This window comes from Sorghum bicolor, chromosome 5, assembly GCF_000003195.3.
Source record: "Sorghum bicolor cultivar BTx623 chromosome 5, Sorghum_bicolor_NCBIv3, whole genome shotgun sequence".
In the NCBI taxonomy this organism is placed as follows: domain Eukaryota; kingdom Viridiplantae; phylum Streptophyta; class Magnoliopsida; order Poales; family Poaceae; genus Sorghum; species Sorghum bicolor.
In genome coordinates this window covers 1,900,629-1,924,492 of record NC_012874.2, presented here as the reverse complement: position 1 = coordinate 1,924,492, position 23,864 = coordinate 1,900,629, and the positions used below count along the sequence as shown (strand labels likewise).

At 44.5% G+C, this 23,864-nt stretch overlaps 3 protein-coding genes and 1 long non-coding RNA gene across 9 annotated transcripts; 2 read left to right on the top strand and 2 right to left on the bottom strand.

Moving 5' to 3' along the window:
• Positions 3,696–8,928, top strand: LOC8083049 (protein DETOXIFICATION 21). The gene is made up of 8 exons (XM_002450147.2): positions 3,696–4,252; positions 6,205–6,746; positions 6,904–6,990; positions 7,357–7,413; positions 7,502–7,740; positions 7,852–7,970; positions 8,075–8,161; positions 8,296–8,928. The coding sequence occupies exons 1-8, from the start codon at positions 3,875–3,877 to the stop codon at positions 8,374–8,376; spliced, it is 1,590 nt and encodes a 529-aa protein (XP_002450192.1). The 5' UTR covers positions 3,696–3,874; the 3' UTR covers positions 8,377–8,928.
• On the bottom strand, positions 5,541–6,312 carry LOC110435421. Of its 2 annotated transcripts, XR_002453081.1 has the most exons (3): positions 6,178–6,312; positions 5,834–6,065; positions 5,541–5,687 (listed from the first exon to the last, which is right to left on the bottom strand). It is a non-coding gene; the product is annotated as an uncharacterized LOC110435421 (long non-coding RNA). The 2 variants fall into 2 exon arrangements; XR_002453080.1 differs by lacking the exon at positions 5,541–5,687 and having other exon boundaries at positions 5,688–6,065.
• Positions 9,518–13,613, top strand: LOC8069257 (probable inactive serine/threonine-protein kinase bub1). Of its 2 annotated transcripts, XM_021460939.1 has the most exons (7): positions 9,518–9,704; positions 9,852–9,996; positions 10,565–10,722; positions 11,088–11,172; positions 11,259–11,319; positions 11,539–12,912; positions 13,225–13,613. In XM_021460939.1, exons 1-6 carry the CDS (start codon positions 9,601–9,603, stop codon positions 12,840–12,842), a joined length of 1,857 nt encoding a protein of 618 aa, XP_021316614.1. In that variant the 5' UTR covers positions 9,518–9,600; the 3' UTR covers positions 12,843–12,912; positions 13,225–13,613. The 2 variants fall into 2 exon arrangements, with proteins under 2 accessions (XP_021316614.1, XP_021316615.1); XM_021460940.1 differs by lacking the exon at positions 9,852–9,996 and having other exon boundaries at positions 9,567–9,704.
• On the bottom strand, positions 16,772–23,491 carry LOC8083048 (type I inositol polyphosphate 5-phosphatase 10). 4 transcript variants are annotated; one of them, XM_021460942.1, is made up of 11 exons: positions 22,941–23,491; positions 20,366–20,451; positions 20,185–20,269; positions 19,942–20,022; positions 19,712–19,784; positions 19,475–19,579; positions 18,248–18,911; positions 17,918–18,111; positions 17,734–17,842; positions 17,466–17,611; positions 16,772–17,318 (listed from the first exon to the last, which is right to left on the bottom strand). In XM_021460942.1, the coding sequence occupies exons 2-11, from the start codon at positions 20,396–20,398 to the stop codon at positions 17,105–17,107; spliced, it is 1,704 nt and encodes a 567-aa protein (XP_021316617.1). In that variant the 5' UTR covers positions 20,399–20,451; positions 22,941–23,491; the 3' UTR covers positions 16,772–17,104. The 4 variants fall into 4 exon arrangements, with proteins under 4 accessions (XP_021316617.1, XP_002448929.2, XP_021316616.1 ...); XM_002448884.2 differs by having other exon boundaries at positions 20,366–20,480; positions 22,941–23,490; XM_021460941.1 differs by lacking the exon at positions 22,941–23,491 and adding an exon at positions 21,475–22,177 and having other exon boundaries at positions 20,366–20,480.

The window sequence follows — 23,864 nt, the reverse complement described above, 5'->3', positions numbered from 1 at the left end:
CTAATTGCACAGTTTGTCTGTATTTTACGAGACAAATTTTTTAAATCTAATTAGTCTATAGTTGAAAAATAATAATTAAATAAAAATAAAAATATTATAGTGTGAAAATCTAAAAACCTTTTTCAGAACTAAACAAGGCCTTTTGTATTGTTGCGTGTTCCCTCGTCATGAACAGGCTAAGCCCTTGTTCACTTGGCAAAATTTTTTTTTTGGTTTCGGTATCCTAACACTTTCATTTGTATTTGATAAATATTGTTCAATTATAAATTAACTAGGTTTAAAAGATTCGTCTCGTAAATTACAGAGAAACTATATAATTAATTTTTATTTTTGTTTATAGGGTTTAATGTTTTATGCATATATCGTAAGATTTAATGTGATGGGAATCTTAAAAAATTTTAGGTACTTTTTGAGAACTAAACAAAGCCTAGCTAAGGCCATATACATTATATATATGAGTGAACCATAAAAACCATCTCATTTTTAAAAAAGAAAATATATAATCATCTTATCCAGGTCTGATCTCTCTTAGGTTGCACATGAACGATGGTGTAACCATGTATGTGTAGCCTAATTAGCTACTCTGTTCGCTTGCACTCACCAGTGCTACTATTTAGTGAATGAATAGTATTCTTTTTCTAAAAAAAATAGCATTTGCAGCAGCAGCAGTTGAACTTCAGCGAGCCGAACAGAACAAGGATGATTGATTTGTAACAATAATAATAATTACAGAAAAGATCTATCGATGACGCCAAGAAAGGACTATATGCTCGGGCGATGTTAGAATAATATAATATGAAGACGAATTGACATGCACGGACAAATATTTGGCCTTGTTTTGTTGCTTCTGTTTTTTAACTCTCATCGTATCGAATATTTAGACATATATATAATATTAAATATAAATTATTTACAAAATTAAAAATATAGTTAGAAAATAATTTATGAGACAAATTTTTTAAATCTAATTAGTTTATAATTGAACACTAATTATTAAGTAAAACGAAAATACAACTGTACCTATTAAACTACCAAACACCTTGTGACCTGTGTCACATACTAGGCGCTAGTAGCGGCCGGACCGGCGCCGGGCCAAGGGATCTTTTTGTTTAGTTCCCAAAATTTTTTGATAAGGTAATGTACTATTTTGTTTTTATTTGATATAAATATTATTTAATTATGGATTAAATAGGCTCAAAAATTCATCTCGTAATTTACAGATAAACTATATAATTAGTTTTTATTTTCATTTATATTTAATTCTTTATACATGTACCGAAAGATTCGATGTGATATCGATAAAGAATCTTGAATAATTTTTGATATTTGGGGTGAACTGAAGAGGAGAGGTGACAAGGGCCCATGCCAATGCAACTATATCCATGTGCGTGGTAGGGACTGGATCCGGGGCGACGAATCGAGTGCATTGCATGTGTCTTCGCTGCTTGCGGTTGCATGGCGCGTCGTGCAATTTGTATGTGTACCGTGTACGTACGGCGATGTACATGCAGTGGGCCACGTACGGGCCATACGTACTATACGTCGCTAGCTGCCTTGTGTACGTACGTATACGCATACCTCGACGACCGCCTCCGGGCGGCCACTTGCACACGCAGATAACTACCGTAGCCGGGTGGCCATCAGTTTGTCGCAGCTCTGTCTCTGGGATGTACTCCTCCGTTGCAATTTATAAAGTTATTTTAAAAATCTTAGAGAGTTAAACTATCTTAAATTTAACTAAAATTTATATAGTAAAATAATAATATTTATAATGTCTACTTAGTGTACCATTATATTCTTCATTAATTATATTTTTATAGTACAATTATTTGATGTTATAAATTGGGATGGAGGGAGTATGTACTATTATAAAAAAGAACTTTTTTATCCAATATTTGTTTAGCTGAAGATACTGTTCATGCATGGAGCCGTGGAAAGAAAAAAAAAACTACTTTCACATGCATCATGTGTGCTTGCATGAAGATGCAATGCGAATAATGCATGCATGTACAACGTCGTACCGGTACTCCTGCTGCGTGTGTAGCATTTGCGAATTGAATTCGGTCCAGTCCGACAGTCCGTCGTCCGTTGCTTGTAGGGCTACCTACGTAACGTAATAGTATAGTACTAATTACTGTATGCACATGCATGAGAGTTTACAAGACGAGTTATGCACAGCACATGCATGGGCGCATGGCCTTGTTTGTACGTCCAAAATTTAAAAACTTTTTAAGATTTCTCTTACAACATATATATATATAGAATATTAAATATAAATAAAAAAATAACTATTAATTACACAGTTTATCTATAATTTGTGAGATGAATTTTTTAAATCTAATTAGTTTATAATTAGATAATAATTATCAAATAAAAAAAGTGTTATAGCAAAACAAGACGAGGTCTTGTTTAGTTGTATTTTTTTAATAAAGTGAACACTATAGTATTTTTGTTTGTATTTGTTAAATATTATCTAATTATGAAATAACTAGGTTAAAAAGATTTGTCAGGTAAATTACAACCAACTATATAATTAGTTATTTTTTATTTATATTTAATGTTTTATACATGTGCCACAAGATTCAATCCGATGAAAATTTAAAAACTTTTGCAAAATTATCAGGAAGTAAACAAGACCCGAGTTGGCCGGAGTGATCACCTGATCGATTTGCAGTTGCAGGCCTGCTGCCTGCTGTTCAGTGCCCCCACACCCAGCCAGAGCCAGCCACCCTCCATTATTGGTCGCCGGTCCCGAAATACGGGTGGAGAGCAGCCAGCCGGCACGGCGTAGTCGTAGTCGTAGACGACGCAGCATCGGACCGGCCGGCGGCCGCGCAGACGGCGGCGCAGCTGCGTTCCACCAGAGCCCAGACCATGGCCGCCGCGCGCGCCGGCCATCTATCTTCGAGCTTCGCTAAACAACTATGAGCTGAATTTGGCTAACATACTCCAATTTCTTTTTTTTTTCCAATCAATCAATAAATAATCTATTTTCTTATTAAAAAACAAAACGTGCTACAGTACATTCGATTTCAGCTTTTCCAGGCGTACCTGCTGGAAAAAAAAAAGGATCCAAAGAAGGAAGCAATACACGTGCGTGGCGTGGCGTGGCCTGATTGAGGCCACAGGATGATCGGATGATGATTGTCGAGCCATGTAGCACGAGGTACCTACCACACCACACCACACGACACGAACACGCGCATGTGATGTGCCCGTCGTACCCCCCTCACTACCAACACAGCTGCCGCCAGCCCGCCACGGCTACGAGGGCAGTCTCGTCCTTTTTCCCTTGCCCGCGTGGACAAAGAACAACAACGCGAACGCGCGCATGCCACACCTACCTCCAGCTGCTTGCTTAGAGCAACTCCAACAACTCCAACAGATGTGCTATCTCTAGGCTATTTTTATATTTTTAAAGTAAAAGTTAAACTCCAACAGATGTGCTATCTGGTTTGCTAAAATAGCAAGTTTGCTATTCTTAAACTTTCGCTTGTCATATATAGCATGTCGTCCTCACTAGCTATCTTATACAAAGGCTGTTGTGCAACTCTATGCTTTGAGTAAGTTTTTTTATTTTACATAATGGCTAAATCTTGTAATTTAGAATATAATTTTAGCTAGTCTCTTGGAGATGCTCAGGAAGGACCGGAGCCGTAGTCTATAATTACTACCAACGCTAACGCTAGCTCGGCTCATCATCATGACCATCACGGCTAGCTAATCCTCTTCTTCTCAGATCTTATTAGAGCTTGTCGCACGCGGCCGTGCCGCAGCCATCTCCTCTCCTCCTCCTCCTCCTCCTCCTCCTCCTCGTCCACACAGGCCCCGGCGCCAGCGGTGACCGGCCGGTGAGTCGACGCGAGGGTACGGTATGGATGAGCAAAGTAGCGGCGGCGGTGAGGCGGCGGCGAAGGTGCCACTGCTGGAGCCACGGGCGGCGGCGGCGGCGGAGGAGGAGGAGCACCACCACCACCACAACGGGGCAGGAGGAGGAGGAGGAGGGGCGGCGGCGGCGGTGGTCGTGGGCAAGTCGGACGAGGCGGAGTGGTCGGCGCAGCCGCTGCGGCGGCGGGCGTGGGAGGAGAACAAGCGGCTGTGGGTGGTGGCGGGGCCGTCCATCTGCGCGCGCTTCGCGTCGTTCGGCGTCACCGTCATCAGCCAGGCCTTCATCGGCCACATCGGCGCCACCGAGCTCGCCGCCTACGCCCTCGTCTCCACCGTCCTCATGAGGTTCAGCAACGGCGTCCTCGTAAGCCTACTACTACTAATATAAGCTGTCGCCTCCCTCCTGCCTCCTCCTCCGACGATGCATTCACGCATCCATCCATATATATATATATGTCATACATACATACATATATCCATCGTCTCCCCCAATCTCCATTATGCATCCTCCTTGCTCAAATCGATACATATATAGGGTGGGTGGTGTAGTGTGTGTATGATTTGGGTTACAGTTTTACTACTAATTGTTACACACAAACAAAATAGATGAGTACTCCTACTACAAGTGGTCTGCAACAGGACAAGTGGACAACCTAGCTAGATCTGCAAATCATACACATGTGCGTATCTATGTCATTTTTTTTTTCTAGGGCGAAATGTATATATAAATATATATAGGATGGGTCGACAAAATTAAACAAAGACTTTTATCATCAACTGTTAATAATAATATTTTGCGACATAGAAAAAGCGACTTGAAGCATGACTAGTTTGAAGTCTTCGCACTCCCCTGTGTCCAGTCTTCATGCTTGCATTATGCATTCATACATAGTACTATATAAAGGTCATAACAGTGCACGGGACAAGGACAACACCACCAAGCACATATTAGGAGATTGTTCAAGGCCTCAAGTGAGAGTAACGTGACACACACACATACGCACAGACACAGAGGAAGAGCATCGTATCATGCTACGTCTAAGGCCTTGTTTACGTCTTCTCAAAACCTAATTTTTTTTCAAGATTACTCGTCACATCAAATTTTTAAACACATACATAGAGTATTAAATATAAACGAAATTAAAAGCGAGCCTAATTAGTTGGTCCATGATTGTACAATATTTATCAAATACAAACGAAAATATTACAGTATCCATTTTGTAAAATGTTTTGGAACTAAACAAGGCCCTAGCACAAGTGAGAGTAACGTGACACACACACACATACACAGAGGAAGAGCATCGTATCATGCTTTCAATTCAACAACGTACGAACGCCAAACCTACTATATACTGTTTTCTCACATATGATATATGCGTCGACCATACCAGCAGCATTCATTCATTGGAGGTTGAGCCTTGTTTAGTTTCGAAAATTTTTGGAAAATCAACACTGTAGCATTTTCGTTTGTATTTGACAAATATTGTCTAATTATAGACTAACTAGGCTCAAAAGTTTCGTCTCGTCAATTCCGACCAAACTGTGCAATTAGTTTTTATTTTCGTCTATATTTAATACTCTATGCATACGTCTAAAGATTTGATGTGACGGAGAATGCGAAAAGTTTTGCAAAATTTTGTGGGAACTAAACAAGGCGTGAATAACCTTATAACCCGAACGAACTGTCCTGTGGCTCTGGTCCACGGTTCGACGACTTGAAGATCTCCACCCGTATTTCGGGACCGCAGTGTAAATTCAACCCGAATTTGGCACCAACTAACCCGGCCGTGGCCACCGTGCTGGGAATAAAGGAAGCGAAACAAACATATTGCTGCATCATCAGTTCCTTTCCTGGGGACATGCATGTATGTCGCCCCAACAAACCTCCATTATGGAATTTCTTTCAGTTTGCACGTGCAATGCAGAAAGAAAATCGGCTACCTACCCGTCGTCCTCATCATCGTCATCAGGTCATCGCCAAAGTCATGGTGGAAAAAGGCATGGAGGGCGTCCTCGTCTCCAATGGCTTTACTTGCGTGACCTGATGATTTCCTTTCTTGCCGCCTCAAACACTACTTCCTTTTCCTACGTAGCCAAGATGAAATATCTCCTCTGGTGTGTAGAGCGTGCAGTACATCACCCTGGCATCATTGCTAACGGAGAGAAAGAAAAACCACCTGTGAAGATATCATACATCAACAGTTGAAAACAATATGACATCTGCATTACTCTATATACACTCTAGACTAGAAGCTTAATTAATCGACAGAGCATTTTCATGGATCTTACCGCTATGACGAACGAACCGCAATGCAGCTGGGGATGGCGAGCGCACTGGAGACGCTATGTGGGCAATCCTACGGCGCGAAGCAGTACCACATGCTGGGCATCTACCTACAGCGGTCCTGGATCATCCTCTTCGCGTGCTCCGTCGTGCTGCTCCCGATCTACCTCTTCACGGCGCCGCTGCTGGTCGCGCTGGGCCAGGACCCGGAGATCGCCGTGGTGGCGGGCACCATCTCGCTCTGGTACATCCCCGTCATGTTCTCCTACGTCTGGGCCTTCACGCTCCAGATGTACCTGCAGGCGCAGAGCAAGAACATCATCATCACCTACCTGGCATTGCTCAACCTCGGCCTCCACCTCCTCCTGTCATGGCTCATGACTGTCAAGTTCCAGCTCGGCGTGGCGGGGGTCATGGGGTCGATGGTCATCGCCATGTGGATCCCCGTGTTTGGGCAGCTTGCCTTCGTCTTCTTTGGTGGATGCCCTCACACGTGGACTGGGTTCTCCTCGGCTGCGTTTGCTGATCTCGGTGCCATCGTCAAGCTCTCGCTATCTTCTGGTGTCATGCTCTGGTAAGCGGCAGCATTTTTTTTTTTGGGTTCAGTAAGTATGCATGTACTACATTTTTTTTTCAGGGATACTAACAGTATCATAAACTTTTTTATCAATCTTATCAAGGTTTTGATACACCTGTAATACATATTTGTTGGTCTGTTTTTGCCTTTACAGTTTGGAATTGTGGTACAACACCATATTGGTGCTGCTCACAGGGTACATGAAGAATGCAGAGGTTGCACTCGACGCCCTTTCAATATGGTAATAATATGCATTACTCTACACTTCACTAATTAGTAGTTTGCTATTCACACTTCTTCCATACACTTTTGTCCTTCCACTCATAATTGGCTGCCATGCTACTCCCATCCTGTTTGGATCTCGTCTCACTAGATCTTGGAATCATCTTACAAGATCTTGGAATATAATAGCTTCCATAATTCAGTTTGGGATCCAAACAAATCAACTTTGTTTTATAGTCCTGTTGAAAGCTCTAGCTGATCCGAACGGGACCGCTGCTTTTGCTCCAGTTTTAGAAATCCACAGGCCAAACGCTTTTGCATGTTGCAACCTAGTGTGAATCCAACAGGCCCTAAACAGTGTGGTAACTTATTGTGAAATGTGCAGCCTTAATATCAACGGTTGGGAGATGATGATTTCCTTCGGCTTTTTGGCTGCAACAGGGTAAATCACTTTGTCTTTAGCTTTATATTCAGTAATATAATAATATCTACTTTCAATGATTTTGGTATGAATGCAATATATTCTTCAGAGTGCGAGTGGCAAATGAGCTTGGAGCTGGAAGCGCAAGAAGGGCAAAGTTTGCCATTTACAATGTGGTCATCACATCTTTCTCGATCGGATTTGTGTTGTTCGTGCTCTTCCTTTTCTTCCGTGGAGGCCTTGCCTACATATTTACCGACAGTCAAGCGGTAGCTGAGTCAGTTGCTGACCTCTCACCTCTGCTAGCCTTCTCCATATTGCTAAACAGTGTTCAGCCAGTGCTATCAGGTATCCTTCGCCTAAGACCTACTAAATGATAGAGATCGCTACAATGTACTACCGTACCGCCACCTTGATTTATTGACACTAAAATAACCACTGTCATCATCAAATCTATAGGCGTCGCCGTCGGCGCAGGCTGGCAAAGCGTAGTCGCCTATGTCAACGTCACTTCCTACTACCTGATTGGCATCCCTCTTGGAGCAGTCCTGGGATATGTGGTGGGATTTGAAGTAAAGGTGAGTATACAGAGTTTGGTGTTTAATTACCTTGCCATTGTGCAACTATAGAAGAATGGATGTTGGGTTTAAGCCCTTATACTCTCCTTGGTTGTGCATTGTAGGGCATTTGGATTGGCATGCTGCTCGGAACACTAGTCCAAACTATTGTGCTTCTCTTCATAACATTAAAGACCGACTGGGAAAAACAGGTTTGCCTTGACTCACTGTTTTCTCAGCATTGCAATTAACTAACTAACAATGTTAACATCCTTCAAACAAGTACACAACATGTTGAATCACCTCTAACAACCCCCCCCCCTCCCCCCCCTATTTCTATCTGCAGGTGGCGGTTGCTCAAGAGAGACTGAAGAGATGGTACATGCAAGAGAACAGAAGACTTCAGGGGTTGAGTGGAAACTCTTGAACCGCCCTCCCTCAGGCCTCAGCTCCATCTCTATCTCTGCAGGCTGTTATAAGTATCTACTCGGCATCCGAGACCCTTGGGGCAGACACACACGTATGACTAATTTTCCATTCACCGTCTCACAAGAACGAAATGAGGGAGCTGTTAGTTAGTCTACCCAGGATTTTAATTGCTCCTCAAGCCGAGGCCAAGCAGCGGAAGTGGTTGTCAGCAGCAGAGAAAAAGACACTCTATTGTTTGGCAGTGGCATGGCATGGAGGATGTGTGTGCAACCTTGTTGGGTTTGTGCGAGTTTGGCTCAGGTTTGGTTTGGGCAGTATGGTAATGCCCTCTTCATCAGAGCAGCGATTGTGGTGTGTTGGGGATGTTGGAATCTGTAACAGATTTGTTTCAATACGTTTGCATTACAAATAATGATCTGAGGGGTGTGTTGCATACAAATAAATAATCATCTGATCGAGGGGTGTCTTGCACACACACACACAAAAATAATCATCTGGGCGTGTGGTGGTGTGTGTCACGTTGAGGCCTCTCCGTCTTGTGTTTATCTAATTCTACTTGACTGCAATGCTAATCGTTGGGGCTACTGCATTGCAATCTGGGCCTCATTGTTAGGGCTACCGCTTTGCAATCTGGGAACTCGAGTGTTGTTTTGTTTTCGAACGGAACCGAATCAATTTTCTTGGTAGTTTGCAGAACTCACAAGTGCAAAATCGAATGACCAAGCAAATCGAATGCGGGATCGGAGGACATGAGAGGGGGGGAGAGGACGAACCGAGGTGGACTGCGACTCTGTAGGTGAATGATGGGCGGGCGGCTCCCGTCAACCGTCATGGTGGCACTGGCCTTACAGGCCGGCATCCGCTTCGCCGGAGCGCCGCCTCTGCTCCGCGCCTCCTCGATTCCACCCGCCGCTGGGCTGCATCCTGCAGATCGAGGCTTGGCCGCCGGTGTCCGTCTAGGGCTCAGCGGATCCGTCGACCGCCTCTGAAACTGACGCCATCGCTGGAATGGAGCGCTCCACGGTTCCAGCGCTGGGTATATGACACGTCGGGCCCGCACGCCAGAGAGGCAAGCGAAGGTCTGACCGGTGGGTCCCGCACGTTCCATGTCCGTTGCCCGTAGACCGTGGCTCCATCCATTTGAATTGGGGAGGGCGAGGCGGCGGCACAGCCAGCCAGAGCCAGGGACACATCCGCCGCCCCCACCAATCGAAGCGGAGCCATGGCCACCGCCGCCACCGCGGAGCACGAGAAGGAGCTCCTCTCGTCGGTAGTTGACGACATCCGCTCCTACTCCGGGTCCGACCCGCTCCGCCCGTGGCTCCGGTACAGCGCCACCACCCGTCACTCCCTCCCTCTCTCTCGTCTCCCTGCGATATCGTCCCTGTGTTCTGCGCGCCGATGACGGATCGACTGATGACCCCCCCCCCCCCCCCCCCTTTCTTCCCGGGCCGTTGATTTGCTTTCTACTAGGGGGATGCGGAAGATGGAGCGGGCGCTGCCGCCGGCGACGCTGCGGGAGAAGCTGCCCAGGTTCATGCAGAAGTGCGCGCAGCAGTTCCAGGCCGACGCGCGCTACCGCGACGACCCGCGGTACCTCCGCGTCTGGATCCAGCTGGTCAATGCTCTCTCCCCTCTCCATGCGCTTCAATCTTCATTGTGGCAGGGTCATCATCGGTTCAGGGCTTTGGGGGCTTTCACTTTTCAGAGTGGCCTGGCCTCCTCAATCTGCTCTGGTTCAGTTGACATTTTGGGGGCGGTTCAGAGTTTCCTCCTGAATCTGCACTGGCTCAGTTGACATTTTGGGGGCGGTTCAGGGTTGCCTCCTGAATCTGCACTGGTTCAGTTGACATTTTGGGGGCGGTTCAGGGTTGCCTCCTGAATCTGCACTGGTTCAGTTGGCATTTCTTTCCGTCTGATGTATGGATTGCACAGCACAGCTTTTCGTTTGCACATAGTGTACATTGCGTCATTAACTCATTATCACGCCTAGAAAACTTTCCTGAAAACGCTCGGCAATACCGCAATAGGCTCACAGCAACCTTTTCTGTAGACTGTAGATTGCGTCATAGTAGAACAAGGCACGTGCTCTCTAGGAAATGGCTCAACCATACTGTTCTCCATTTGGCTCTGAAGCCCTTGTTATAAGCCATTGTCTTACTGGGTTTAATTTCTTCATAATGTAGATGGACTATGTGACGGATGCGAAACCATTGCTCAAGAAGATGGAGCGGAATAGAATAGGCCTCAAGAGAGCTTCATTCTATATGGCTTATGCTCTTTATTATGAGAAGCACAGGAGGTTCAATGACGCGGAGAAGATGTATTGTTTGGGAATCCAGAAGTAAGCCTTTTACCCTCATTTTGTTTTTTTTCTGATACCCTCATTTTGTTTTTTTTCTGATACCATCTCTTCCTACTACAATTGTTATTGACTTATTGTGTGGACTGAGCTCCCATTTTCTGAATCTTGCATGTACTTCCATCATCTTGAACTAGGCATATCTCAGACCCACCTACTGTGAATAAGTTAGTAGCTAGTTAAAAGAATAACTTAGTCCCTTCCCCTGGGTATTATCATTTTTCTGAGATACACTTTACAATCAAGAAAATTTAAGGCAGAAGGATTGCTAACGCTCCATGTTAAAAATCACTAAATACATAGTTCCTTTAAGAGTCAAGCTGGTTACTTACTCAGGTGATTAATAGCCTTGCAGAGCCTATTGGAGAGTTGCAAAAGGCACATGAACAGTTTCTTCTTCGCATAGAATCATACAAGAGGAGGAAAGATAAAGTATACTTCTCAATTATGTATTACAACAGTTTATACCATAGTCAGTGTTGGGTTTGTTGACCTCGTTTTTTATTTGTGCACTTTAGCTGCAGGAAAGAATGCCTAGGAAAGCTGAGTCAAGTGCTACAGTGATGAACCAAGTTGAAGGTAGGCCTGTGAAAAATGGGTATACGGATCAGTTCCTGGTGTAGCCATAATACCATATATTGTCTTTGCCACTTCTCTCTCTGTTAAAAGCTTATTAATCATTCTTTCCTAAAACCTTTGTTTTCTCAACACATTTTCTAATTTAATTGAAGCATAAATAACTAAATATAGATGTTGATCTGTTCCGTGTTGCTGTACTTACTTTCGAATATGTTGCAGGTGAAAGCAGAAACTGTAAAGAACTGAAATCCAATACAATGCAAAAGTCAAGAAGCAATTCCAATCCCTCAGTAGGTTGTTATCCTCCATTAGGGCCTGCTAAAGTGGGTATGCTATGCAGAGGCAACTCAGGAGCTAAAAAGAATTTGCCCCGTTGTAATAGTGATGATACTGTAGTTGTACGGTTTGTAGGCTCTGCATTGGTTGGGAAGTCAGAAACTGAAGATGCCTGCCATCATGGTTTAGTTGAACCAACTATAAACACTAAGGAGGCTATGGATGCCATCAATAGCATGTTTTTGGAGCCAGTGGAACCTGAGACAATGCTCAAGAGACGACCAAAACCTAAGAAACCAAATTATGATCAGCAGGCAAGTGCATTTGGTATCTTTGTTGATGAAGATGAACCTAGAGGTAATCCAAATGTGCTTCACAACAGCAGCATGAACCAAGACCATCAGAAATTCGGTCAGCAAACAGGAGGGTTTGTGATCTTTGTTGATGAGGATAGTCCTGATGGCAACGGCCAAAATGTGAGGCAAAACAAGAACTCTAAGAAGGAAAACGTGAAGTTAAATCAGGAAACAAGTGCATTTGAAATCTTTGTTGATGAAAATGAGGCTAATGGCAGTGTCCAGAATGCCACATGCCACAGGAAGAATAGGTCTCCTCCAAGACCATTATGTGACTCATCTAAGCATCAAGGCGAAAGTGGCTTCCAGAAGCCATTTGTTGGAGGATTTGCAATACTGCCAGATGGTGATGAAGAACAGTGTGAGAAAAGTGTTGACAGTATGAATATGAATTCTAGAACTGTGCAGCCTACTAATGATCATAATACTTTGCTCTGTCCAGTTCGAGATGATTCAGGAACAAGATATCATGAAGGTTCTCATCCTGCGAGTTCTGGGCTTGGAGAAGACACTGTCATTCATAGATTTGTTGGGTCCACTATTGATGATGAGTCTAAGGTGGAAAATGCATGCCACCATGGGTTAGTCGATCCAACTGTTAATCTAAAGGAGGCTATGGATGATATAAATAATATGTTTGGGAGACCACTGATCTTCAAGGGTGACAGAACAAAGCGGAAAGTCAATGCACTGTTAGATAGAAAAACAGCTCCAGCTTCTGGTTTCTCCATATTAGCTGATGATGACCTAAAAGATAACCCTACCAGCAAAGCCGATCAGAACAACTCTTGCAAAATTGATGCTGAGGATGGTCTATTTGAGCCCACAATCACCACCCGTGACGTCATGGCAGAGATCAATGATATGTTTGGAATGCCACTGGATTTCTAATATTAGAGGGAACTGAATAACTCGTGCAATTTCCCCTTACCTTTTCACTGTTCAATTGTGAAATACGCAGGTGAGCATTTTCTTAATTTGTTGGAATGTTTACAATTCATGTCCAGTACTACTGCAAACCTAGAAATATTGTTTTGTCAGTGGGAAATCCAAACATAAAGATAACGTGCAGTTGGTGATTGTGCTGTCAATTAACATTTATCGTAGTGGGGGCTCGGAAATGGACATTAGCTTCACATAAATCTACTGATGCCCTGAGTTTTGATCTGCTTGAAAAATGCTTCTCACTATGTCTCCAGATCCCTCCCAACCTGATTTTGCTTGTCAGTACCAACTCGAAAAGTTTACAAATTCATTGGTTCTCTTGGTGCAGGTGGAGATATGCACCAGATGTTTCTATGTCAGGAGAGCTTGCTACATGGGTGGTTCAGGGCGAAGAAACTGGCAACGATTGCACTGCTGCTGGAGCCTGGACCTGCTGCTGGTACAAGGTGATCTGCATGGTCTTATCCATCCAAAGAAGGGAGCATCCTAACCTCATAGCACCAACCAATTTATCGCTGGTGTGGTGTCATGTATTGCTGTCATTGGCTGAATGTTGGCTCAAGACTTCATTTCCAGTTCAAAATGTTGAGGATTATACTAATTATAAAACTTTTAGCAAGCCTTGGTGTGCTGTTCTGCCTCTCTGATGTCTCTGGATTGCGCATGTACCTGTTTGTGATAGTCATATGCCTTCCGTTCAGAGAATTTGGTACTTTCGATTGTCTATAATCCTTATAATGTTTCAGCGTGATGCTGAGATAGAAAAACATGAGAGATTAGCCCCCTTGTGATAATACTGATTGCCATCAGATGAGTCACAGTATCATATGTACAACAGTACAAGTTAAACAGGACATGGAAGAACAGCCGTTCGGCTTCCTTAGAAAATGAAGATATCCCACTACGGGGCGCCGGCGTGCCATCCTCCCTCGCCAAGCGCAGCTCCGCCAGCGTCTCCTCGACGCCGTTGTCACCACCGGGGCTATGGCGTCGGACTCGGGCTCCGCCCACGACAGTAGGCGTCGCTGGGGACGGGGAGGGCGAGCACGATGCACCAGGGCTGCTGCTGCTGCTGCTGCTGCTGCGGCCCATCGGGGCCCGTGGCTTGCAGGACGAGGGATTGCCCCTGGCGCCCGGCGGTGGAGGAACGTGACAGCAGCATACATGGTGAGTCGCCGTCCGATCTGCTCCATCTGTAGGACCTGCGGCCTGGAAGGGAATTCACGGGAGCTCGGGAGTGTTACCTGGTGAGTCTCGTCTGAACCGCACGTTTTCGCTCCAACGTTCACAAATTGTTTAAGATTTTGGCCTTTTGTGATAGCAAATTACCAAAATTTGTCAACTTGAATTTGAAATATTGGTCTTGGAACAAACAATCAAATCAACAACCAACAATTTCTAGGATCTCAAATCTTTAACCAACATGTTCAGTTGTTTGCAATGCCTGCCTTTGGCGAATGCTGAATGGGAGGACATGGACAATCAACGCTGTATGTAGTACATATGTAAGTAAAATGGTGGTCTCGAGGAATCGGGACCTTAGTGCCTCGTCGTTTTGTTGTAGGATAAAGACAAGGAAAACGAAATCAAAACAGTGAATTGAAGTAACATCTGAAAAGGGCCATCGATGCTGATGATGTTATGTGTTGACAGCGAGATTCTATCTTTCTCTCCCTATTGAAAAGAACTTGCGGTTTCTCAATTATCAGAGTGATAATAATTATACCAACCAACAAAAGTTGGAATGAATAGTCATTTCCAACATAAGTTACAAAATCAAATAACTTCTCTTCAAGAAACAACGCATCAACTACAGTGTGTTGGCCCAGGCAGCAGGCATAGTAATGTTTATGTAGGCGAATCCTGTCAGTTGTCACCCCATCCCCATGAAAATTTGATGAAGGGAGATGATCCAGAAAGTACAGCTCCTCAACTATACAACCTACCTCAAGGCTATAATGGCCTCCAAATGCCTGTGCCGACTAGGACTGTTTGCTGCAAGACGTGTCATTCTGCATTCCCACTGATATATGCTTTTTTTTACGCAGTTTCAGACATATGCTTCAGTTAATCTTGAAACAATTCAAAATTGTACTTGAGTGTTGCAAAATAAAGCAGTTTAACTGACTACTGACTGTTACCATGGCGTGCATTACTGCATATTCATTAGTAACATGACCATGCTTACCGAGAAGAAGACTAGTGTCCCATCATGTCAGCGTCATCAATCAACCTGTAGAAATGGCACCTACCATGTCCTCTTTCCCTTAAAAAGGAAAAAAAGTGTGCCTGCCGACTCTTATGGATCACTAATTCACTAGCACTGCACGGACATATCATTCTCTCACTTCCTATACTGAAAACAGTGAGACAGGCAACCTGACAAGAAGGACATAGCTAGAGAAATAGAGAGAAGCACACAAACTAATAAATTATAAATAAAGCATTACTAGGTTATTCCATTAGATAGCTTAAACCGCTCACTTACAATGAGCACCACACCCTCAATGTCACAGAATCTTGCTCAGAAGGCAGAAACAGGTAGGGATGAAACACAAGGTCACCACATTGAGACTGGCATATGTGTTCGTTCAGTGCCATCTACAGGCATGCAGATGCAACCCCTGCGCTTTCTTCAGTATTGTGCTTCATGCAACCGTACACTTGGCCCAGAGGTTGACATATACATTTACAAGTATGTTTCTTGGCTTTGCCTTGGTACCTAGCTACATATTTATCGATAAAGTTATAGTTTTTTCCTGATTTCTGGTTGTTATGCTCAGTTTTGTACCTTAATCAAGTTAGCTTTGATATATGATTGCTACATGTTGGTTCTTAGATTTTGTGATGTCTATTCATGCAATGAGGTTTAATCAAGTTACTTTTGATCAGAACATGAGTTGATTCTTAACTTTTGACATGTTCTATTCATGCAAGGAGGTTTATTCAGGTTACTTTTCATAATAAAGAATTCTATCCGTTTTATATATTGTTCAATCTTCTACTCCTACCAATCTTCGTAAGAAATGCTATTCCAATCCATGTTAAATTTTAAGTCAGATTTAGGTTTGCCTTAAGTCAAACTTGTCTAATTTTGACCAAGTTTGTAGAAAATATATTAACATCTACAATATCAAATAAAAGTATCATCAGGATATATTTCATGGTGTATCTAAGTATCTAACAGAACTAGTCTGATGTTGTAACTATTTGTGTATTTTTTTCTATAAACTTGGTTAAAGCTAGAGAAGTTTGACAATGGAGGGGGTACTTCTATTTTTCCACATCCTTGGAGTTGGAGATTTTGCTCCTTTCTTCTGTTTGATTACTTGATGGTGCAGGGGAGAGAGTGCTTTCTGCAGTACTGAATGCCGAGAAAAAGGAATGAGGATCGACCACACTCGAAGGAACCGTCAGTCGTAAAATTGTGGATCGATATCAACAATTAAACGATTTGAATATGTCTGAGAAAGTACAACATCGAACTCCATATATAGCTGTTTATGCAGCTATTTGTGGACTATGTCGACCTTGTGAAATGAAATTGCCAGTTTTGTGTTAAATGAAATTACAATTGATGTGTTTCTTGAGTCAGCACTTGGTTCACAACATGGTAAACAATAAACCAACCGATATGTAGTGTTTGGGTATTACAGTAACAGCAATTAGTGAACCCTGAAGAGCTCAATGATCTGGTACCAAATGAGAGCCTTTCATGCTTATACAGATTTACATGCTGGCAGTCATGTGTCGACAGAGTACAGAGATGCATATGACTGCATTTCATCAGTTAAGTTATTATGACTGTGCTACTAGTTTCCTCAACCTTGACACAAATCAAATCAAATGAATCACAGCCCCATAGAATCAAGATATGGCATCAATCCTGTACTCATGTACTTATAGTCTTGGGAGAACCCTTTGGTTTCTGGCCCTTTGTGGAAGGGAACAATCTTGATTCTTGAAATAACAATGAACAGACAATGTGTGGTGTGGTTCGTTTTCAGTTAGCCTAATTGAGTCTCTAGACTGGTTTGCAGTACACTATGGTCAACACCCACCACCTACCTAGCTAGTCATTTACAAGCTCTTCAGGACATGCTTCCAGTTGCCTCCCCTGCATGCATATCTCCTGATCTCATCAGCACCACATACTTGTATGTTATAACTGAACTTGAGCAAAATACATGCTGCATTCCCTGCAATTGCTATCTGCTGCTACTTGAGGCGAGCAGGAGCTCCTCCGCGCCAACTTTCATGTTGGGACCTGACGCAAACTTGACAAGCCTGTTGTTGTTGTCGGGAACCGCAGCCTCGACGATGAACACCCCGCAGACCGGGCGGTGGTCCGAGAACTTGGACTCGCCGCGGATGTAGGACAGCTGCACTATCCCTTCACCGTGCCAGAGGATCCGGTCGCACCTGCAGGCAGAATTTTGTTGGGTTTGGTCATCACTCATCAGCAAGCACACTGAACATTTTCGGAAACCACACATGATCATCTACAGGGATGGAGGGAGGGGTGTTTTCTGTTGTCGGAAGTCAGGATCGGAATCGCGAAAGGCTCACCATGCCGGCGTCCTCCTCTTCTTCTTGGACGCCACGTCCTCGCCGGCATAGGTGTCGGAGTTCCACGAGTACTTGTAGGTTGGAGCGAAGAAGATCTTGCCCTCGTTCCACCCTCTGAAGACTCCGCTCTCCCTTTCAGCCTTGAGCTGCTCAGTTGTCAGTTGGGAGTTCATCAGAATGCCAGATGACACACTTGCATTGCATTCAGACAAAGCTCTGACAGAGTTTGTGCAGAATCATATGAACTTGGGCTGCATTGCATGGTTACCTGATCTTTCTGGAAGAGAGCGCCCCAGTCGTTGGCCTGGACGAGCTTCTTGGCCTCCGTGTAGCTCAGAGCAATCCGGTAGTTGAGATCGCCTAGCCAGATCACACGACTGCGCCCGTCGTCAGTCAGCTTACTTATCATCCGATCGATCCATCGATGAGTGAGCAGGGCAGCAGCTACTTACTCGTGGTCGAGGATTCGCTCGGGGATCCGGCGGCCGGAGCTCTTGCAGAGGCGGCGGAACTGCGTGTTCTTGAGGATCTCCACCACGTCGGAGTTCCGCCGCAGCTCGTCGCCTTCCTTCTCCCCCGACGCCAGGTGGCTGCACACGAAGCACAGGCTCGTCTGGTGCAGCGACATGCTCACCGAGATGCACCCCTGCAGTTGTCGCACAAGCAATTAATACACATCGCATCATCACACGATCTCGACGACGACGATGGCGGCGGCGTGGGAATGGCAATGGCAATGGCGGTTCGGACTCGGAGTTCAGGCAGACAGCTAGCTGACCGACCTTGTTGCCGAGGTAGCCCATGATGCCGCGGCCGACGCAGGAGAAGCGGACATGGCCGACGTGGGGCACCAGGCCGCGCCTCACCCACACCGTCGCGAACAGCCCCACCATCTGCTTGCAAGCCACCAGGCAGTACCTCTCGCGCCGGCTCGCCACGGCGGCGGCGGGGGGGCTCTTCGTCATCACGTCGGACGCCGCGAAGCTGCTGGCCCGGACCTCCTCCTCGTCGTCGTCGTCCGACGTCGTCGTGTCGCCCTCGACGGCGGCGCTCGCGCTCCTACCGCCGCCGCCGCAGCCCATCAGGCAGCGCGCCTTGGACCTCCGCGGCGGCCGCCGGCGGTGGTGGTCTGACGACGGGCAGGTGCACGCCTTGAGCCGCCGCCCGCGGGTGATGCCGGCGCGCCGGATCTCCCTGTTGGAGGACTTGTGGAACCGGGACGGGTCCAGCGGGCTCGAGCTCGCCGTCTGGAGAGCCGCCGCCGCCGCCGTGTCTAGGGACCGGCTGAACGAGTAGCTGGCTGAAGCTTCTAAGACGGCGGAGGCATCGGAAGGCGGCGATGGCCGGTTCAGCGCCTGGTTGATGAGCGCCAGCCATCTCGACGCCGGCTCGTTGTCCTCGATCACCAGGACGTTGCCGGCGTTCAGGGGCACCACTTCTTGGAACCTGCATTGTATTGGTTCCGATTCCAGTTATGGCGGGAAAAAAAGGTCCTACTTCCAACCAATTTAAACTGCTTCAAACTTCTATATGGACTAAAATTGCAGTTTTGCCTTGTTACATTACTCCATGGTCATTTTGCTTCTTACATTAATACGTCGATCGAGTTACTACAGTAACTAATTTTCCAGTATGATGAAATTATTAGTTTAATGAGTAGACAGCTGCCAGTGCTAGTAGTTGCAAGGTAACTGTCAGTGACTCGGTGGAATAAGAACTTAGAAATGCAGGATAACCACAAGGAAAAATCGTGATTGGCTTGCAGATTGCACGATATGAATGAAGATCAAGAGCAGAACACAAAAAATGTGCTGAAATCTCTCGTGGTTCTGGAGACATGAAAATGACAACGATTTAAGCCAAAAGGCAAGCATACGTGTCAGGGACTGTGATGTCTGAAGATGTGATGCTTGAAGATATGCATTTGATTGTGTAGAAGACACCAAAATCTCAGTCGGATAAGACAATGGCAATAATGCAGTTTTTGCGATGCTTAAATTTGAGCATACCCTAGCACATAAATGTCCGAGTAGTCATCAGAAGGCAGGAAATCATTCAGATTGAGACCCCTGTCCGGGGTTTTTCCGGCGACGTTCCATGTGGCTGCAAATACCCTATGATAAGAGCAATGCAAGGGAGAGTAAAATATCTCAGTTTGAGCAAATGATGAAATAAAGAGATCTGAATCTTGTAAAAGAAAAGTAGAGCCATTGGAAACTAGTGACTTGACTGACGACTATGGTCACCTGAAAGCTTCCATATGAGTAGTACTGGTTGTTGCAGGAGAACCGAAACCGCCGAATTTTAGACTTCTACTTTCTATTTGGAACAAGATGAAGTTAGAAAATGGAAAAAGGAAACCTGGCTTAGACTTCAAGGTCAAAAGAGTTAAGATAACACAAGGAAAGATAAAAGCTAATCAATGACTGAATGTAGAGGAGTAGAATTAATGGAGCCGAATGGGATAAATACGTACCCGAAAGACTTTTGAAGAAGGATGAGGATGATGCTGACGGGGAAGCAACTGTTGACAGTTCTGGGGACTCTTTCAAATCAACTGAAAAACCAACAATATTGTCTGAATTTGACTGAAATCATAACAGCAATCTATACAGTACAGTACCTTTATATAACGTAAGATTTGGGATGTAGACAATAGATTTTTTCTTATCCTTATGTATGTATGGCTGTTAGAAAGGATGCGGTAAAAACTAAAAACCTGTGGAGTCGATGCGGTACGCTGTGGTGCTATGTCTTGGTGAGGCATTCCCATCTTTTGTTCCGTGAAGTTTTGGAAAGCGAAACTACAAAGGAGAGGCAAAAAAGATAAGAAAAAACTCTCAAAAGTTAAAGTGACTAATTTTTGAAGTTTTGGCCGGAGGGAATACAAAAGACGCTACCTTCTTCTTCCTTCTGCTAGTACTCTTGTCCATGTCTGAACTCAGTTTAATTTCTCCAACCAGCTTTGCAAACCCCTCCGGTTTCACTTCAAAAAAACGAACATCTCATAAAACACTGCAGAAGGTTTTCAGAACAAGTCAGGTTGGTAGGTAGGTAGAAGTTTCAGCTTTACACGAAACCAAGCAGAAGAGTCTAGTGACGAAAATAGGAAATTGGAGGTAGCCACAAAGATTTCAAAGAGTTGTTCTTTTGGACAAAGACTGGAGCCAAAAGAAATTCAAAGGCACAAAAGAAAGTGAAAAGGCACCAACAGCTCATTTGGAAACATTACTTTGAACAGTAATATGAACCTAACTGGACATAAGAATCTCAGCAGATCACCAAACAGAATAGTGTTTGTCTTCTGCAAGATACCTTACAGAAAAGAATGAACAGAGTGGAAAAATTCAACCGAGCAGCTGACAGCAAAAGAACTAGTTTTGAATTAAAGAACATTTCTAATTAAAAAGGATTTTTTTTTGCCACAAAAAATGTCTTCTTCAAAACCCATTTTTTTACCAAAAATGTGGCATGGACGATGACGAAGCATGTATGGTCCGGTCCATCCTCAAAGGAAAAAGAATCTACATGTTGGACATCGATCTCATCCAAATTTGGTGGCGGTGATCCGGTCCAATGGAACAGTAGCAGTTGACCAAGCAGAGAGGTTTAAATCAGCTATGGGAAGTTCCAAATGGGGGATACAGGCACAACTGCTGCTGCTGGTGCCATCAACATGTCATTAAGAAATTCGAATCTTGAGAAACATTTTTTAACATGCTGGTGAAAATGAAACAAACCACAGAAAATTAGCTCCTCAAACCAGTGGACAAGAGACAATAGGACGGCAATTCGCGTATGTTTACACAACCACAGGAATATTCGAACAATAGGTTATATCCTAATTCTTTGGTAGATCCAAATGACATTGCAGGGAACGCGTATGTACCATTTTCCTTTTCGATACAATCGATCGATGAACGAAACAAAAGAGAGAGAAAGAAAGAATCATGAACAATGAAACTTTAGAACAAGGCACGCATGTAGAAACGGAGTGTGAAGATCTTACATGATCGATGGGGAGGGAGCAGCTAGCTGGCTTTGTCTTTGGGAGGCATGAGAAGGGGATGATGAATGGCTGGAGGAAGGGGAGCAAAAGAGGCTTCAGAAAAATTGGGGTTTGACGAGCTGTCTCCACTGATCTCCACTATGCAAGGAAGCAAGCAAGGAAAGTTGCCAAGAACTGAATAAACTAACCTACCTAGCTATATATAATAAGCCTAGCTAGCAGCTGTCAACAAGCTAAGTGTGTGCATCGTGCTGTATTAACAAACAAACTCCTCGATCCAAAAGAGAGGGGCAATGGTTGCTCTTGGAACCACCACCGGGAGCTAATAAGGTAATTAAGCTAGGAATGAAATGGCTGTAAATTAAAAAGGCTTTATTTGAAACAGCTTGTTTTGAATGGAGGATGGAATGGAACAGCTGCTAGCGAGTAGTGTAGGCAGAAACCTCCAAAAAGTTGCAGATGCAGACAGGAGGAAGAGGCCGAAAGCTGAACAACATGCTTTGATGTCGTCGTTCATCGTAATAGTAAGTTAATAGTACAAGTAAGTAGTGAAAATATGTGAAGTAATGGGCAATTGTACACGGAAACCGAGGCAGCCGGTTTTTTGGGCTTGGAAGCGTCCAAAAACAAAAACAAAGGCCTTGTTTACTTCCAAAATTTTTTGCAAAATAGGAATAGTAGCACTTTCGTTTGTATTTGACAAATATTGTTCAATTATAGACTAACTAGGCTTAAAAGATTTATCTCGTCAATTCCGACCAAATTGTGCAATTAGTTTTTATTTTCATCTGTATTTAATACCCCATGTATACGTCTAAAGATTTGATGTGACGGGGAATCTGAAAAATTTTGTAAAATTTTTAAGGAACTAAACAAGGCCAAAACAAAACAAATCAAATCAAACGGACGCAGACGCTGAGGCTGAGGCTGAGGCTCCAAGAAAAGATGATTTGACCCAAGATTTGTTGTTTTCTTCTTCTGGAATTAGTTGGAGTTGGCAAGGAATGAATGAACTTCATCGGAATGAGCATGGTGATTATATTAGTATTTTATTACATAACTGGTACTAAGTTGGGAACAGGCATGGGCGAAGATAACATAGAGAGAGAAATTGCAATAATGATTGTTTTGTGAGTAATAAAAAAAGGGAGAAAAGGTGGAAAACTCCTTTTTGTAGGCAAAGACTAATCCTCATGGAATGAAATAATGCGAGGAGCCGGCCAAAATCCATAAAGATATATGCATGCAATGCAAATGCAAAGGAAGGAACTCTCTTGGAATCTGTTAAAAAAAAAAGGAACTCTCTTGGAACATGAAAGTGAAAGCACGAAAAGATGAGAGGGATGAAGAGAGGAGAAGAGCCGACGGTCGAGCGAAGAAACGATGGAATGGAAGGAAACGAATTAACAGGCAGCAGCAGCAGGAGCAGATGGATGGGGAATGATGATGATGAGACGAATGGTTACCTGATGCTCATGCAGACTGGATGACAATACTGATAGCCGCCGATCGAGAACCGCCGTGGCGACCGACCGATGATGGCCGGAGAGATCGATCGAGGAGCTGGTGGCCGCCGGCGGTCAGCCGTGCGTGCGCGTGCGGCGTGACTGCCAAATGGAGAGAGATGATGATGGAGACGCAACCGCCGCGAGCAGAGATAAAGAATTAAAGAGATGGAGAAATGAAGGAAGGATTATTAGGAAAGGAAACGGGCCGTTTGAGTTAAACGAAAGGGAAATGGCGGTTGGTAATTAAGAACCAAGGAAAGAGGAGAGAGAGAGAGAGAGCGTGGTGGTGGTTTGGAAACACCGCCGGCGACGACGACGTACGGTTGGTTGGTGACGACGTGCGTGGTGGTGGTGGTTGCTACCTTGGTCAACTCGAATGGAGGAAAGAGCTCATCAGCCTGAAAACAAACCAGCTGGGTGCTTCGATCGGATCCTGATGAGCTCCTGTCGTCACCCTGTCCCCTGCAACAACGCAGCGGCTGGATGCTTCGTGCACCACGGCAATACGGAAATGCCCTGCAGCTAGCAGGTGCTCTAGCGCTCACCATTCATCTCGAGGCCTGCACCAGCTGCTCTTGGCTGCTGCTGCTGCAGGGATTGACGACGTGCAGCTACGTACTACCTGATGCTGCTCCCATGATTACAGATCCCACCTTATAGGCGGTTAGGCCTTGTTTAAGGGTTTGTTTGGTTGATTGCGGTAAATTTTACCATCCGTCATATTCAATGTTTGATACATGCATGAAGTACTAAATATAAACTATTTACGAAACTAAAAACACGGCTAAAGAATAATTTGCGAGACGAATTTTTTGAGCCTAATTAGTCCATGATTGGACATTAATTGCCATATAAAACGAAAATGCTACAATACCTATTAAA

Excerpts from the sequence above, each read along its gene's own strand:
- LOC8083049 (XM_002450147.2), top strand. The coding sequence starts at position 3,875 with ATGGATGAGCAAAGTAGCGGCGGCGGTGAGGCGGCGGCGAAGGTGCCA. Across the intron at positions 6,747-6,903 it reads TCTTCTGGTGTCATGCTCTG|TTTGGAATTGTGGTACAACA; the intron begins GTAAGCGGCAGC and ends TTGCCTTTACAG. Across the intron at positions 6,991-7,356 it reads CTCGACGCCCTTTCAATATG|CCTTAATATCAACGGTTGGG; the intron begins GTAATAATATGC and ends TGAAATGTGCAG.
- LOC8083048 (XM_021460942.1), bottom strand. The coding sequence starts at position 20,398 with ATGGACAAGAGTACTAGCAGAAGGAAGAAGAAG. Across the intron at positions 19,580-19,711 it reads ACTCATATGGAAGCTTTCAG|GGTATTTGCAGCCACATGGA; the intron begins GTGACCATAGTC and ends CTCTTATCATAG. Across the intron at positions 18,112-18,247 it reads TGGGCTACCTCGGCAACAAG|GGGTGCATCTCGGTGAGCAT; the intron begins GTCGGTCAGCTA and ends CGACAACTGCAG.
- LOC8069257 (XM_021460939.1), top strand. The coding sequence starts at position 9,601 with ATGGCCACCGCCGCCACCGCGGAGCACGAGAAGGAGCTCCTCTCGTCG. Across the intron at positions 9,705-9,851 it reads CCGCTCCGCCCGTGGCTCCG|GGGGATGCGGAAGATGGAGC; the intron begins GTACAGCGCCAC and ends GCTTTCTACTAG. Across the intron at positions 11,320-11,538 it reads AGTGATGAACCAAGTTGAAG|GTGAAAGCAGAAACTGTAAA; the intron begins GTAGGCCTGTGA and ends AATATGTTGCAG.